Source organism: Drosophila erecta, unplaced genomic scaffold (assembly GCF_003286155.1).
Source record: "Drosophila erecta strain 14021-0224.00,06,07 unplaced genomic scaffold, DereRS2 tig00000000-arrow-pilon, whole genome shotgun sequence".
NCBI lineage: Eukaryota > Metazoa > Arthropoda > Insecta > Diptera > Drosophilidae > Drosophila > Drosophila erecta.
The window spans coordinates 7,062,891-7,079,437 of record NW_020825194.1 but is presented as its reverse complement, the minus strand read 5'-3'; the positions used below and the strand labels follow the sequence as shown (position 1 = coordinate 7,079,437).

The window sequence follows — 16,547 nt, the reverse complement described above, 5'->3', positions numbered from 1 at the left end:
ATCGGAAACTTACCCATATAGCGACCCTCGTTGTGGATCTCCAGCTGCCAGTTTCCTTGCGGCGACTCTCCCCAGGTGTGCACAGACATGAAGGGCCACTGGTTGAATCCGGAACGGGAGTTGTCATGTACCCTGGTGATGAAGTGGATTAGCAGTAGAACGGTGGCTACCATCTGCTCCACTTACCTAGGCGTTAGGAGCGTGACACTGGTGTTGGCGGGAGACCTCAAAAAGAGCTGAATGTCTCCGCGTCTCTGCGATGTAAGCGTAATCTTGGCCTGGACGTGCTCCAGATAATTGACCGATCGACAGTGGTTAACCGTCAGTTGCATGGTAATGTGGGTACGAGGTGGAATGACCCTGGCAATTAGAGAATTGGGATGAGTACGAGAACAAAGGGGTTAACCAATTTTCATCCGTACTTGTCGACATGGGGAGCGTTGATCTCGCACCGCTGCTGCTCCGGCACCGTCTTCCAGTTGCGGGCCACGCGCACCATCTCGGCGGCGTCCATCAATCCGTAGCCAAAGGAGTGGCTCACCCGCCGCCCCACCCCGTTGCGGGACCAGCTGGGGTCCTTAAGGTTCGCCGGCTTGGCGGTGCGCACAACAATGTGCTGCAGGTCGCGCCAGGTGAGATTCTGGTTGGACTGCAGCACCAGGGCGGCTATGCCAGCGGCGAGCGGGGCCGACGCCGAGGTGCCCGTGTGGGAGACAGTGCACGAGTGGTGCAGGTCCGTGGTGACCACCTGCTTCTCGCCCTGCCCGCCGCTGCTGTAGGTGGTGGCCAGCGTGGAGCTGCACTTCTCCGAGTACCAGGGCACATGGCCCTCCTCCGTGGCACTGGAGATGGACAGCGTCCAGATGGAGTTCGTGTAGCCGTCGCAGTTGCAGTTATCCTGCTCCCGTCCGCCATTGCCCGATGCCCAGATGAAGATGCTGCCCTTGCCGCCGCGTCCCTTGGTTGTGCCCTCGATGAAGGCGCGCGATGCCAGCTCCCCGGGTCCGTCCACCGTCTTGCCATCGTCATCGGGTCCCCAGGAGGCACTGTATATGTCGATGTGCTGCGGATTCAGCGACAGTGATCGTGCCTCAACCGCATCCGTGACGTCTCCGTCCAACATCCTGACTCCGCCCACACTGGCGCCGTAGGCAATACCCACCGCGCAGAACGAGTTGTTGGCGGTGGCTGCCACCTCGCCGGCGCAGCGGGTTCCATGGCGATTCGAGTCCGTCATGTCGTAGTGCGGCATTGGATCTTCGTCGTGGCTGTTCACATCGTACGAGGCTTTAGGATCCTGTTAAGGTTATTAAATGCTAGCTTAGTACGGGTTTAATATTGTTAACCAATCTCACTACTTACGTAGTTATCCTGTATGTCAGGATGATCGGATTCCAGGCCATCGTCCAGAATGGTCACCACCACGCCCTTGCCGGTAATGCCCTGCTTCCAGGCGGGTATCACATTCATGTCCAGGCCACCACCACGATTCTGAGAATAACATTATATTTTAGTCATATTATTATACCTGTTATTGGTAGAGTTAATGGGTATACTAGATTGGTTGAAAAGTAGGAAGGAAGCATTTCATTTAGCGCTGAAATGTAGAAAGTAAAAAAAATGTCCAAGGCTGAAGTTCTATGCTCCATAACTCAACTTATCCTAATCGGATTTTGAAGTGGCATACCTCTAAATGTTTCTGGCACAATTCTCTAAAAATCTGCATTCAAATTTAGAAATTCATTTTTTTAAATTTTTTATAGTTTTTTTGATGTTATGATGTTATAGAAATTAAGAATAAATATTTTAAAATAAATATTATAACATTTCAAACACTTGTATGAATAACATTTGCCTGGTTATTTGTTCAAGAGGGATGCCAATGTGATATAGAAGTAATCACACTTAAGAACACTAGTGTCGAACTGGGGTCGAACACTGCTCGACCAGTAAGAGAGATTTCTTGAAATATTTTGTGACTCTAAATTAGAAGACATATGTACATACATACATACATACATATATACGTACATGCATACATACATACAACACACATACATACATACATACATACATACATACATACATACATACATACATACATACATACATACATACATACATACATACATACATACATACATACATACATACATACATACATACATACATACATACATACATACATACATACATACATACATACATACATACATACATACATACATACATACATATATGCATGCAAACATACATACCATACACCGGTACATACACTTCACATACACTACACATACACTACACATACAAGAAAGATTACTTGACATATTTTCTGACTCCAAATTAGAAGACATGCCTTACAGTCTGCGCCAGAACTAGTTGGGAATTATAGGGCTACAAGAAAATATTTTTCCCGAACAAATATTAAAAGCGGCAATAACTATGTGTTCCAACATAAGTTAAACATTCTTCAGGCTTTATTCAAGACAATTTTTACTGCTCACTTTAAAAACCTCACTATTTCACTCACTAAGATAATTATGACAAAATAATAGATTATTATTTTATTACTTACAGCTCGAGATTAAGTTAGTAGCAATTTGTATACGAATAAACATAAAAATATATCCCTTTCAGTGTAGATAATCAATTTCTTAACAAGTTCTATACTCCATAACTCAACTTATCTTAATCGGACATTGAAGTGGCATACCTCTAAATGTTTCTGGCGCATTTCTCTTAAAATGTGCATTCAAATTTATAAATTTATTTTTTTAGTTTTTTTCGTAATTTTTCAGATGTCTTGTTGTAGAATTTCAACCGAGATTCCAGAAATTTCTCGTTTGCACTTCCACTAGCTGAGTAACGGCTATCTGATTGTTTCTAATTCAACTACAAATTATATGTTATACTTATGGTTGAGTTCTTGAAACATCAAAACAGTGCAAACATCATTATATTTTCTAAGAATGGTATTGAGTTTGCTCGCATTTTCGATCACTTACCAGATACCACATTTGAGGCCACTTGGAGTCGTTAAAGGACATGGCGTCCACCATGGACATGGCCCGCGAGGAGGTCCTTGAGGGTCGCATGCGGATGAAGTCCCGCTTGGATCGCGACTTGGCCCGCTGCTGCTTCGCCCAGTGGACGCGATCGTCGTCATCCAGGCGAGTTTGGTGATGCGTGGCGGGGGAGAGCGACCGCTTCGAGACCTTGTGATGTGCGAAGTGGTAGTGATCATCGAAGATCTGCAAGGAATGATGGGTTCATCGATTAGTTAGCTGTTTACGAACTAACACTTAAATTCAATAGTAATCTGAATGTTGGGAGATAGCAATCCTTGCTCGTAACCTCTCAGTAAACTAAGGGCAGATCATTTGTTTAAATTTTTAATTTTCCAAAGAAGTTGATATAGAGCCAATAATTTCTTTATACTCTGGCAATCATGTCTGGCGGAATGCAAGGAATTCGCAAGCTGGCCGACAAGCTCTTCACAGCCAGCGAAATTAGACGTTTTCAGGCGTACAAGAATCGTTTCAGTGAGAAGTATCTGACCCTTGAGGGCCTAAAGTCCACCTTCAAGAGACCAGATTTGGAAAAACTATTCAATCGCCGCGTGTTTTCATCAAACAAAGAAGGTAAGCAATGCAGATCGCTCACTTCCTGGTAAACTCATAAGGAGCATATTTAAGAGTGCCGCGAAGAGCCAGAAGTTAAGGAATGTGACCCCAGCTGGGATGAGCTGTATCCTCCCGGTCCGCCATACAAGCCTCGTGACACACACTACTGGTATCCAGATCCCGAGTTCATGAATAAGCAACAATACATTGTCTGGTATCCCGAGGGCGACGAGTGGAAGAAGCGCCCCAATTTTACGGGAAAAAAGGTTCCACCCGTCGATCGTAGTTTTCGCACCAAGCTCATCAACTTTGGACCCGCCCATCCGGCGGCACACGGAGTACTCCGCATGATCCTCGAGCTGGACAATGAAACGGTACTGAATGCCGATCCCCACATTGGACTACTGCATCGCGGAACCGAGAAACTGATCGAGTACAAGACGTATACTCAGGCACTGCCCTATTTCGATCGGCTGGACTATGTTTCCTGCATGGCCAATGAGTTGGCCTACTGCTTGGCGGTGGAGAAGTTGCTGAATGTGGAGGTTCCACGCAGGGCCAAGTTCATACGCACCATGTTTTCCGAGATAATGAGGCTCACGAATCACACGATGGCCATAGGTTCCTCGGTGCTCGATTGCGGAGCTATAACGCCACTCTTCTGGCTGTTCGAGGAACGTGAGAAGCTGTATGAGTTTTCGGAACGAGCTTCGGGAGCTCGTCTCCATGCCGCCTACATTCGGCCGGGGGGCGTGGCCAGTGATATACCTCTGGGCTTTCTGCACGATCTCTACCAGTTCATCAACCAGTTCAACGACCGCTTGGATGAGGTGGAGGACGTCGTGACCGACAATCGCATCTGGCGTATGCGTAATATTGGCATTGGCGTCATATCCGCACACGATGCCTTGAACTATGGATGCACTGGACCCGTTCTGCGGGCCACTGGCGTAAAGTGGGATTTGCGCAAGCAGCAGCCATATGATGCCTATGATGAGATGGATTTCGATGTGGTCGTGGGATCGAATGGAGACTGCTATGATCGCTACTTGGTGCGCATGCGTGAAATGCGCGAATCGGTGAATATCATCAAGCAGTGCATCGACCGCATGCCACCGGGTGAGATCAAGGTGGATGATCTGAAGATCTGCCCCCCGCAGCGAAGCAGAATGAAGGAGGGCATGGAGGATCTGATCCATCATTTCAAGCACTTCTCACAGGGATTCCGTGTGCCTCCGGGACAAACTTACAGTGCCGTGGAATCGCCCAAAGGCGAATTTGGAGCCTTCCTCATCTCCGATGGCTCATCGCGTCCCTATCGCTGCAAGATTCGTCCAGCTTCCTATGCCCATCTAGCCCTCATGGCCAAAATGGCACCAGCCCACCTTTTGGCCGATGTTGTGGCCATTATTGGATCACTGGACATCGTTTTTGGCGAAATCGACCGTTAGTCAGGGTTTTGAAATTTCCATTACTTTTATTATAGACCCTTTATGTGTGTGAACCAAAGCCCAAAACCCAAATAAAACGGAAAGCTATTTAAGCAGCGAGTCATTTCAATTACACTCGGAAAAATTTATACTTTTTTGTATAGAAAAATGCTGGCCGAAAAAGCCTAGAAAATATAATATTTAATAAATTCAATTATTCACCAAATACAATTCAGTAATTTAGTTTGTTTATGAAAATTCATATTTGTTAATATCTAAGCCAATTTTCTTCTGCAAGTGTAAAAGTCTAGAGCACACACACATAATTTTAGTCCAGAGCATGAGTGTAATTAAAATGGGCTTTTATTATTTTTGAAATTTGTGCAAAATTGTTCTGATTTAGTGACGCATGACATAAGCTGCTCCGTCTCTTTCCCTCGCTATCTGCCATCTCTCTTCCCGCCAGTTCCTGTGTAAGTGAGATAAAATAGTAGCTGGGATTTTGCCGCAGTTTTGAGAGCTGTGTGTGTGTGTGTGTGTGGGAATGTGTGAGCTTTGTTGTTAATTGAATTTCATTGTGCTAAATTCTTTGGCAAATTGCAATTTAAAGGCTGCACACGAAGCCGACTGCGAGTCAAACTATTTTGCAATTACAATTACAATTAGTTGTGCAGAAGCGTTGACAGAATTAGTTATGGCAACTACTGGGCCGTAAAGTTGGGCCACATTGTTTTGGCCAGCCACAGGAACTCGACCAATTTGGGAGGTGATTGCCATACATTCCAGCCGCCATTCTCTTTCGCCCACTAAGGTTTGCCATAACTGCTGTGTGAATAAGCGTGTTTTAAGTTGGACTTAATTGTAGGCGAAATTCTGAGTTCCTAGGAAGCTACATCCACCCAAAAACATACTGCTACATCATTAAGGACTATGCCAAAGTCATCACAAAGTTTGCTACCGCGGGTAAACGCATAAAAGTATGCAACACAATTTATTTAGGCCCACAGCAGGATGTCGCCGTCGATTTGGCAAACAGCGGAAGAGGCTTTCTCCTTCCGGCTGCCACTTTCTCACCCTTCCCCAGCTTTGCAAACACGTTCCGCATTTCATTTTCGTTGGGATGTATAGTTTTAGGTCTGAACAAGTTGTATGCCTTAAAAGTTTCGCATATGTATTAGAAACAATTTCATATTTAATGGCATACATGAAATGAATAAAGTTGCTAGGAGTAAGAGGCATATACTCGTACATAAAATTGACCAGCTTATTTTGAAATTGCCAAGCTTTAAAAGCAGGAGCAAGGATGCTGTCAGACTTGCCCCCAATGTTTTCCAGTGTTTGTTGAAAAATGCGTGCTGTTGAATGGCGCAGGATGATAGGCGAGGCATACATATTCGCCGACAGCAGCAGACTGAGACCCCAACATCCTTCCCCAACTATCCCCCACCCTTAAACCCCCACTATCCCCACCCTTAACCCCCTGTTGGCACGGCTGGGCAACTACTAAAATTTTAATTGCTGCTACTCTCTGCGTACGTGTCGCCCAGCGCTCAAAGCTCGTTTAGTTTTTATGTCCGACGAGTGGTGCCACGCCCCCTGCTCGCGCGCCCTCTATCAAGTTTATTAATTTATGCAGCACACACACATATGTACACTTGGATTTGTTTACTTGCTGCCTGCTCTTGTGCATATGCAATTTTGTCTAACATTTTAATTGAGTTGGGTGGAAAAGTTAAGTTAATACCTCGCACACGCTCACAAACACGCAGTCTGCTGGGTATCCACATTTTAGCAAAAAAAAAAGCAAATGATATACGTATATATATGTATATAGGATCAGTTTTGAGTGCTCCGAGGGCCAGACTGGCAATTGGCTTAGTTTTAATTGTTTTGATGCGGTTTCAATTAAAAGTGACTTATGGAAGTCAAGCTGCCAACGCTTCAATCAAGGACTCCGACCAGGATGCTACTTTCAGTAGCCTTAAATAAATATTATATTAAGCAAATGATTTAACTGCATAATGCGTAGTTTGTTGACGTAAATAGGGGAAGTATAAAATGTAATATACTAAAGAATAAATCACATTGGCCAAGTTAAGCGATCCTAACCGCATGAAGCTAATTATTTGGTTCGTTGTCAAAAAAAAAGAAAAAAAGCAGATATAGAAGAGGCAGTGAAACGATGGCAAACATTGTCAGCAACAAATCGTTTAGAGGCAAAGAAGGATATGCTAAGCTGTGAATAATGCCCACTCCATGGCAGCTTCTAAAATTGTCAACAATTTAATTAATCAACGCGCTGGTGCAGGCCACCTCGGGGAACTCCCTGATAAATGGCTGTTCCGAGCGAGTGAAAGAACGAGCGTAGGAGGACCAGGGATATTGGCTTAGCCATTGGCAGCAATGTCAGCTGAGTGTGGTTTTAAATTAATACGTGCACTGAGAAATACGTTAGCCTGATGCGAAGCTGCTAGATACAATTATTTGCAAATTGAACTACGGCTTTTCCCTCACTGCATTTGCAGGGAACAACAACCTCAATGTGCTCAATTGCCATTGAAAATGGTTAATTTTTCGCCGTCGCCATTGGAGGCCTTGGGGCATCGATGGAACGCCAGAGTCGCGAACAGAAAGTGGCACAGGACCTGCACCTAGTGACAGCCAGACAGGAAGCAGCCCTGTATAAATATGTGCCCCGTTTCATTAGCTACTAATTAATTTAGCTCGCACACAAGCACTCACCGCCAACAAACCAGCCACCAACCCACCAACGCGTCAAGAAGGAAATGCAGTTTGGATTTTCAATTAAGTGGGCGGGCCAAGGAAGTCGGAAGTGTGCAAGCTGGGGATGTGAGATCTGGCCGCTTGCATGCTGCAAAATATTACACAGTGTTAAAAGCGCTGACAGGTGCAGCGAACGGAGCCCCAAGTCCATGGGCTGAGGTACAAACTACGAGAGCTGTAAACTGTCACACAGGAGCTGTGAAAGATGTCAAAAGCAGCGGAGTAGGCTCTTGTTTGTTGGCTGGTTTGGTGGGGAAGACGAGCATCCTGCTGGGGATCGCCCTCCGAAAAGGTTAAACATCATTCCCAGAAAAAATGGTGGCTTAACAATTTTGCTGTGGGTCGGCTTTTTTCCAACGCGATGCAAATACATATGTGTATTCATTGTCCGTCACTTGATACTCCTTTATGCACTTGACATGTTTGAGTAAAAGAAAATGAATAGGTAATATACAAAGAAATGGAATTAAAATAATACAGATCATCTTAGAGACCAACTTTTGTGATTGAACTTGTTTTCTTTCTTTTTTTAAATTTCAGCAATAGATTTTAACTGCAATTTTTGACCAAAAAATGGTCATAGCAAATATAAACCAACAAATAGAAATGGTTTATAATGGTTTTTCAAGCCCTCTTACGTTCGGTTCTTGAGTACATCCCTGGGTTTCGGCACAAAACACTCTCGCTGAAATCCCACAACCATGTCGAGTTGTTTGCCAATCATTTGGGTACCAACGTTGCCATTTGCATATGTACATTGGATACCTGGCTGGCTTTTGTTTCCCTCATCAGCACAACGATGCCATAAAAACGTATATGTTTTTCCGGGTGGCGGCCGTAAGTTTTCCCTGCCAGCCTTTTGTTAAAATATTTATAGAAAATGGCGACAATTTGCGACAAACAATTGCGGGTCAGACTCCACGCACTTTACATGCCATGTTGTGGCTTTTATTTGCCTCTCGGTGTACGCGCATTGTTTGGAGTGGCGAAACCATTTTATCCATAGGTCAAACCTCATTATGATCTTCCATGCATTAAGACTGAAATGGGTAGTAGCTCTGGGCTACACTTATGGCTGGATGAACAAAAAGTCGCACTCCCTCCCACGCCTCGCATATGCCAGCTTTCCACAAGGTGATACCCCAGGGCTGGCCAAGGAAAATCTACCCCCGTTCGGCCATCTCGTGTATCCCGAAAATACATAATTGTTTCCATGGGAGAGATTGTAACTATACTATGACATGGTTTCCCTCAGTGTTTTTCTCGTATTTTTGCACTTCCAATCAGGTGGGGCAGCCAACCCTTCGGATTGCCGAAACTGTCCCCTGTGGGTAGCTGAATGTAAGATACAAAACCGAATCTGACCGGCCGTCAGGGTAGCAAAGGAAAAAATTTAATAAAGCAGGAGATCAGCTGTTGTAAATTCCTGGCATGAACTTCCCCTCACAATTTCTCGGTTTTTATGGCAATTGGGGGAGCAATACATATCTTTTCGCAAATCTGTATCTTACGGGGTTGATCCAGGATACTTACCCTTTGTGGAATCTTCGACCATAGCCTCAAACTAGAGATGTCTTAATGAAGATGGCAGAATATTCGATTGCAAATGATGAGACGTTTTGGGTTTCGAAAACGCATGGAAGAAACTCTCTCAAGTTGTTTAAGGCAATTTAAAATACACTTCATATCATAAACTCGTATATTTCGTGCATAATAATTAGGTAATATTGTAATATAGTGCACTGTGCACTTACAATTTTAGTAGCCACTGCATGCGAAATGCAATTTATTTGATTAATCATATCCATGATTAACGATTCACTTGCATACGAAGCCTTTCTCAAATTAATGCAGCAATTTAATTGTGTGCATTTTCATAGGTAAGCCTCGTACCTCGATTTATTGTTCGAAATTAATTGAAAATATAAAATCATTTTGGTTTTAAATTATGCGGCAAAGCCTGGCTACGGAATATTAATGACATGGCCAGAACAGCACCCAGTGGCGAAAAGTGAGTTTTATTTTAATTGATGCCATTCAGTAGTCTCCAATGAGATCGAATCACTTTGCTATTTACCGGTTGTCCAGGTGAAAATTAATATTCAAATTGAATTGACAACAGCAGCCATTACTATTCATTGCAGCCGTTAAATGCTGAAAGGTGGATTAAATCGTTCATCGCAGCCTTAAATCCGACTTCCAATCCGATGTCCAATAAAAGACGCATCACTCCAGATGGATGGCCACCAAGAGGCCACTTCTCGCGAAAAGTTGTTGAACAAAACCCGAGAGCCAGCTCAGCTGGCAGTCCTGTAAACAAACGACATCCTTTTTCCAAAAAATGTCCTCTCGTAATATATGGCAGTGCGGAATTTGACGAATCACTTCCATGGCCGCTGCACTGATCCGAAAAAGAGTTTCATGTTTAAAGCGGATTCCTTGTATGGCCAAGGAGCAAGGACAAATAAAAGGCCTCGATTTGCATTGGCGGATGGGGAACGACGTGAGCTGGCTGTTTAATAAAAGGAAAGGGGTCCTTTGGTCATTCGCAGTCTTGGATCAACCTGCATGTCCTTTGGCAAACAGCCGACGCACAGCAAACGAAATTTATTGGCTTTCGGAGGAGAGCAAAGAGGTGCAGAGGTCCTTTTGCTCCTTTTTCGGTCGTGTTTCTGACCGATAATGGGAAAAAAGGTTATAATTGCAATCTGTTATTTTTCCACTGGGCCTACAGAACAGGGTTGACTCAAAAAAATATTCTATTACCTTTTAAAGGGGAGTTGTATTGCTTACTGTAGAGTTAAATACTTTCTACATATGCAAAACGCATAAATATGCCATATTTCATTAAAGCTCCTGCTACAATATCTGTTTAATAGATTAAGCGATTAGTTTTCACCTAATGAGTGCCCAAATTCCGCTTGCTGAGCTGTGAAATTATCGAATTGTTCGAGTGAAAAACCACAAGCCAGAATTCCAGCACTTGGAATAGACAAAAAGCCAGACCAAACCCCATTGAAAGAGTACGAGTATAATGCAGCAAGCTGCCACAGCTTAGGTGCTTCATTTTTGAGACTCAGCAGTGGCTCATTAACCGCACTCGGATTCCATTCACAGCACCATCAAGATATCTGCTTCTGTTGTTCGAATGGAGTTGGCTCGACTGCGGCCCAAATGCAATCGGGGAATTTCCAAATATTTTTGCATTTCAAGTGGCAACATCAGCATTTGCGGCACAAGGCAGTTGCATGCAGATGAGCGAATGGATTAAGGGTAGTTGGGTGGGAAAATAAAAGGGGGGGAGAAATGGATGTAGTTGGTTGCATTCGCATTGCATTGCATCGCCCTTTGTTGGAAATTGATTGCACTTGTTGTCTGGGTGGAACATCGCCGGCCATCGACTGATGATGGTCCCATTTGCTTGAGTAATGATGCCACTTGCTACCGCTGCTTTATTTTCGAGTCCCGAACCGGAGAAACTCCAATGTCGAGCTTTTAGGAAGATGCCCCCTTAATCCTTTGGTGCCCGTATCCTTGCGCAGCCTTTTAGTTTTGTAATGAAATGCGAAATTTGTTGTCGTTTGCCGTACAACTACATCGGAGTTCTTTTGTCTCTTTGGGAAATCAAATTGATTCGTTAGGTTGGCAATCTGTCGCTTGTTAGGCCAAATTGATTGAAATTAGGTTTCGGTTCCTCCTCCTGGATGCTGATTCCATGGGGGGTTTTGTCTTGAATTCGTAGCCTGGTAATTGGTTTCGCATCGCTTTCTCCTGCAGTTTGCTCTCATTAAAGGCGCTCAAAAGGAACGCAATCTATACCCCTGATTGCACCACAAAACGGAGCTATGCAATATGGGAAACATATTCGAAATATGCTGAATACCTCAAAGCTCGTCCACATGACTTCTGGGCTCTGTGGTGGCAAATTTACAGGCGGAATCGGTGCAGATGGGAGCTATTATTGCACCTTGAAGTCTGAAATGCCTGGCAACGGGGCACACCAAGGTGTGCAAATGAAAAAAGCAAGGGTGCAGGATAAATAACTCGAATGCCAGTTGAGAAATTTACCAAAAAGTTCCCACGGAGAAATTGTATCTCTGGGTTACAATTGGGATAAGAAAGTTCTTATATGTTTAACATAGATTGTATTTTAATTGCAAACTAAATCTCTCGGGAAAACAAGTTATTACTTTATCTCTTTAGCTTTAGTTAAATATACACATTACCGGGTTATTTATAAATATTAGGGTATTTTATAATTTAAAGTTCCATGCTCTCGTACTCGCCTATGATTTTTCCGACTGATTTCCTTGATTTTCTCGAATTTTCCCCCCTCCTGTCTTCAACTATTTCCGTAGCCACCTTCGTTGGGAGCGTGACACAAATTGACTTCGACAGCAGGAAAAACAACATCAGGTGCGCAAAATAGGGGGAAGCTGGCTGGTGGGGCTGGATTTTCGGGTGGCAAATAAATATATACGCATACGTATGTATTTCTCCCCCACACACACACTCACACACACACACACAGTGGCGCAATAACAATAATCATAAATACACAATGCGGAATGGGTTGGCTGGGATGCCAGCACGTGTCAATGCAGGTCATAGGTCCCCCATATTTATATGGCATAACGCATGTTCAGATCTGAGGTATCCACTCGACCCCCCACCCCCCACTCGGCACTCCGGTCTGAGTGGGCTTTTGGCTCTGATGTTTTCTCAACTTCAATTGCCGCCCATGGGAATTCTGTGCTTTCTGCGCGTTTCTACGCTGGCTAATGGGGTTTTAAGGGGTTTTTCGGGGCAAGGGGGATGATAAGTTTCGCTCTTGAGGGGCCGCCAAGTGGTCCAAAGGAGAGTACAAAGCAATTTGTTTCAGCCATGAGTACAAGAACTTAATTAATACTTTTTTTAAATTTTTCTGAGCGGAAAGTTTTTAGCCTACTTTTAAAATATTACACTATCCTTGTAGAAAAAAATGTATATATTAATAATTTCCCCTTTTGCTTTAAGAACTATTCTTGAAAAATCAATTCACACTTCACCGAACTTTTACAATTTTTATTTTAGTTGGCCTGCAATTTGAAAACGCTTAAGAGCCAAAAAGAACAATGAAAAGAGTTGGCCAAGTTCGCGTTCTTTTCTTTTTCGACTTGTTTCGGTGGAAGGGAAAAGCTCGTCAGAAGTTAAATTACTTTAAACTTATGCATGGCAAAGAATGTAATTGTTAGTGAAGGAAAGGCCAAAAACTTTGCCCACAAAGGAACAATTAATGATGGCCAAAATGGGGATGCGGATGAAGATCGAAAGAAAATATGCTGCACAGCATTAAAGAGTTTGCTACTCATCCCGTTCAGTCCTAGAAAAGGCCAGATTCAATCTCGTGTCATGATTGAAAAACTTTTTTCAGCCAGGATTCGCAAGTAGCTGCGTAACAAATTTCAGCAATTGCACTCCCCTTTTATTCGCCCTCGACTCTGTGGCATATTGCAAATCATCAGTGGCACACCCCTGGTACCATAAAATGAAACCATCAAAGTGCAAATGCGAAACAAATTGCAAATTGGCAGCCGGAGGATGAACGTGAGGGGTGGGGCTACTATTATTATTGAAATGCATTAATCAAAATTTGTTGAGGTGCTTCGCATCTTTGTTTCACATTTCATATTTCGGGGTAGTTTGTGCAGTGGTGGAACGGTTTCCAATAATGCAACGTCAAGGAAAAAGTACGAAATTGTTTTTCTTTTCTTTTCTATTTTTGTTTTTTTTTTTTTTTCGTTCGTTGGTGGTGAGGTATGGATATCCATTTTATGCAGGGGGTGGTCTTCTAATGGAGAAATGCGAGCTATTGAAAATGTTTGCTTTTCCCTCATGAACCATAATTTTGTCTATTCTATGCTTTTAAGGGAATATGAGAGTATTTATGGAGTGAGACATTCAAATTTATAGGTAAAATACAATGCAGGGCTTATCCAGATCCATTACTTTTTATACACTAATTAAATTTTGGCCACACAAAGACCTCCCACACTATTGCAATCCTGCAGTTTGTCCTTCGTTACAGGTCCTTTAAAACAAGAGTAAAACCCAGATACTGATGCTACAAAGGAAAGGTTCAGATTTATGTAACATCAAAATTGTCTATGCCACACTCTGTCCAGCGGCGATAAGGGAAATTAAGGCTTTACGTACACATTGCATGTGAGGTACACTGCAACATAAAAGCATAACGAGGTGCGGAAAGCTAAAAATAATTTTGACTACAAAACAAATTATATGTGAAGATAATCTATATTAACATAGGATTCTAAATAGTTTGGTGTAAAGTAAATATTTCGGAGTGCAAATAATACCCTTTATTGCGCGTATTTTCCCTTCTTATCTATTCTATCGTCTAGACGAAAATCTGCCTCGAAAGTAACACAGTACAAATAAACGGAAATAAAACTGAGCTAAAAGCAAACTTCTTGAATGGCTGAGAATGCGGAAAAAATAGGCGAGTATGAAAGATGAGCAAAGTTTTCCGGCATTAAGCCGGAAATTTATGTTTGCGTAAATAAGCACAGACGCGGCGCAGCAATGTGGAAAACCTAAGAAGAGGAAGGCTCCAAATAGCTGGAAAATAGATAGACCAAGTGAGTATGGTAAGTCTGTGCGAGAAATGGGGGGAATTTAATGAAGGAAAAATCGAGGGAAGCTGCCACACAAGCACTTAAAACATTGTCAACACCATCGCAGTCTCTTCGAGTTAACGGCTTTCGGTTTTGGCGGTTGCTCTCAACACAAACTCCTTAGCCAACAGCCCACTTCATGGGCCCAACTCCCCTGTGTTTTGCCCTCAATGCGGCAGCCCTATTTGGAAAACTAAAACACAAGTAAGGCTGCAAGAGGTGAAAGTGCAGGAAGGAAAGTGCAGGGGTGAACTGTCAAGTCAAGTGCCAAAAAAGTGAGTAAACCCGGATGGGATTCCACCCCTTGCTACCTACCATCTGCATCAACAATTTGTTGCATAGTTAGGGGCGACGCGTTGGCAGTCTAAACAATCAGTGAAAGTTGTGCGTGTGTTGGGTGAAAAGTGCAAAAACCAGAATGGGGAAAATAGGAGGAAAAATGCAGGCAGTGCAGGGACTGGGGTTCCTTGCTTCAATTTCATAGCACTTCACTTCACTCCATCACTCCATTGGAGGTAACAAAAACTGGAAATAAATCCCTACAAGCACAGTTGCAGTTAGGTGAATTCAACATGTGCGTATGGCTGTGTTAACAAGGATTTCAATTTGCTGGGTGGCAGTTAATAGCCTGAAGACGCGGCGCTTGAAAACTTCGAGCTTGAAGTGCTTGGTAAACACAGCACGCAAGTGATAAACAGTGGATTTAAATCATTGCATTACCAAATGCACAATTGGGTGGAGTTTCAGTTAAGTTTAAAGTTTTTCATTTTAAATTCAGTGCCCGCATTGCTCCCAAAGCCAAATTATCGCTCATTTATCACTCTGGCATTCACGATTGTCTGTCACTCATATGGATAAACGCGTTTTGCCAGCCCCCAGGCAGCAGCTTTTGAGCCAGCCTTCCACATTTCCATCATATCGCCTCACCTGGGCGAATGATGCTGCTGCTTGACAGGTGTGAAATACGTGCGTTGTTTAATTCAAAACCGAAAAGTTCCATTCGCGAAGAAAATGCAATGCGCAACATTTTAACATAGTTTATGGGGCACACACACCCATGCACACATAGACTGGCACACTCGCATTCACAAGTGCATGTGCATGTGCATGTGCAGAGTGAGTGTTGCATATTTTGTGGCGCTTGAAAACATTTTTTTATGGCAATTTGCCAGGCGAACGAAGCCCGAGGAAACAACAGAACCGAAATACCCTCAACGTACACATAAACGCATTGTTGCGGTAAAACAAGGCGGCAAGAAAGTACACTGAGCCAAATGTTATGCTTTTATCATGAAAAACTTTAATTAACCTTGAACTTTAATTAACCAATAAGTAGAAAAAACTGCAAGTGCTTTAAATAAAATGCATTAAGCAACGGGCTGTTGGTATGTTAAATTTGTATTTTCATGATCACATAACATACAATTTCTTGCAGTGCAAAGGCTGAATAAGGAGAACACACACTAATACCTGGTCGAGCTAGCTTCTCTGGGCGCTTTTGCCTTGAACGCATTTTTCACACATGTTAAGTGCATCTCCGCCCCTCTGTGGATGCATCTGCGCCCTGCCCCCTGGCCCGCCCCTCTGCTGTTCAATAAATAGCTTGCAACATGGTGTCCAGTTTTCATCTCATTTCCGCCTGTCTCTTCTCCCCTCTCGCTCAGCAGTTTCCTTTGTCAGCCATAAAATCGCCCGAAAATGTTGCATACTTTCTGGGGAGCTCCTGTGTGTTGCCTCAAGTGTTTGCCACAGTTTCATGCGCTTTTTACGACACTTTGTAGCTCCTACCAACGCAGCCATGCCCAACTTGTGCCTTTCAAAGGCATAATTTGACAGCAAATTGTTCAGTTTATAGCCAGGCACTAAATATTCTTTCAACTTTCGGCTGTGAAAGAGCAGAAGTGGGGCCCATGCAAAATATATTTCGCATACAATGTGCCAGCAGCTTTCAGCCCACATCCCTCTAAATCCATCTAGCTGGCTGCAAAAAACTTGGCTCTTTCCACATCGTTTTGTTTCCAAACTTGGCTTGAAAT

At 43.4% G+C, this 16,547-nt stretch overlaps 2 protein-coding genes across 6 annotated transcripts in view; one reads left to right on the top strand and one right to left on the bottom strand.

Annotated features, from left to right (window-relative positions):
* LOC6554820 (furin-like protease 1) overlaps positions 1-16,547 on the bottom strand; it is a 128,313-nt gene that overhangs the window by 8,782 nt on the left and 102,984 nt on the right. For all 5 annotated transcript variants that reach the window (XM_015153780.2, XM_026976057.1, XM_026976055.1 and 2 more), the window contains exons 5-9: positions 3,006-3,251; positions 1,363-1,491; positions 423-1,297; positions 187-360; positions 14-132 (exon numbers count right to left, since the gene is read on the bottom strand). In XM_015153780.2, the coding sequence (XP_015009266.1) occupies positions 14-132; positions 187-360; positions 423-1,297; positions 1,363-1,491; positions 3,006-3,251 (1,543 nt within the window). The remainder of the gene's footprint in view (positions 1-13; positions 133-186; positions 361-422; positions 1,298-1,362; positions 1,492-3,005; positions 3,252-16,547) is intronic.
* LOC6554819 (NADH-quinone oxidoreductase subunit D) lies at positions 3,386-5,166 on the top strand. Its single transcript, XM_001981764.3, has 2 exons — positions 3,386-3,641; positions 3,696-5,166. Exons 1-2 carry the CDS (start codon positions 3,449-3,451, stop codon positions 5,072-5,074), a joined length of 1,572 nt encoding a protein of 523 aa, XP_001981800.1. The 5' UTR covers positions 3,386-3,448; the 3' UTR covers positions 5,075-5,166.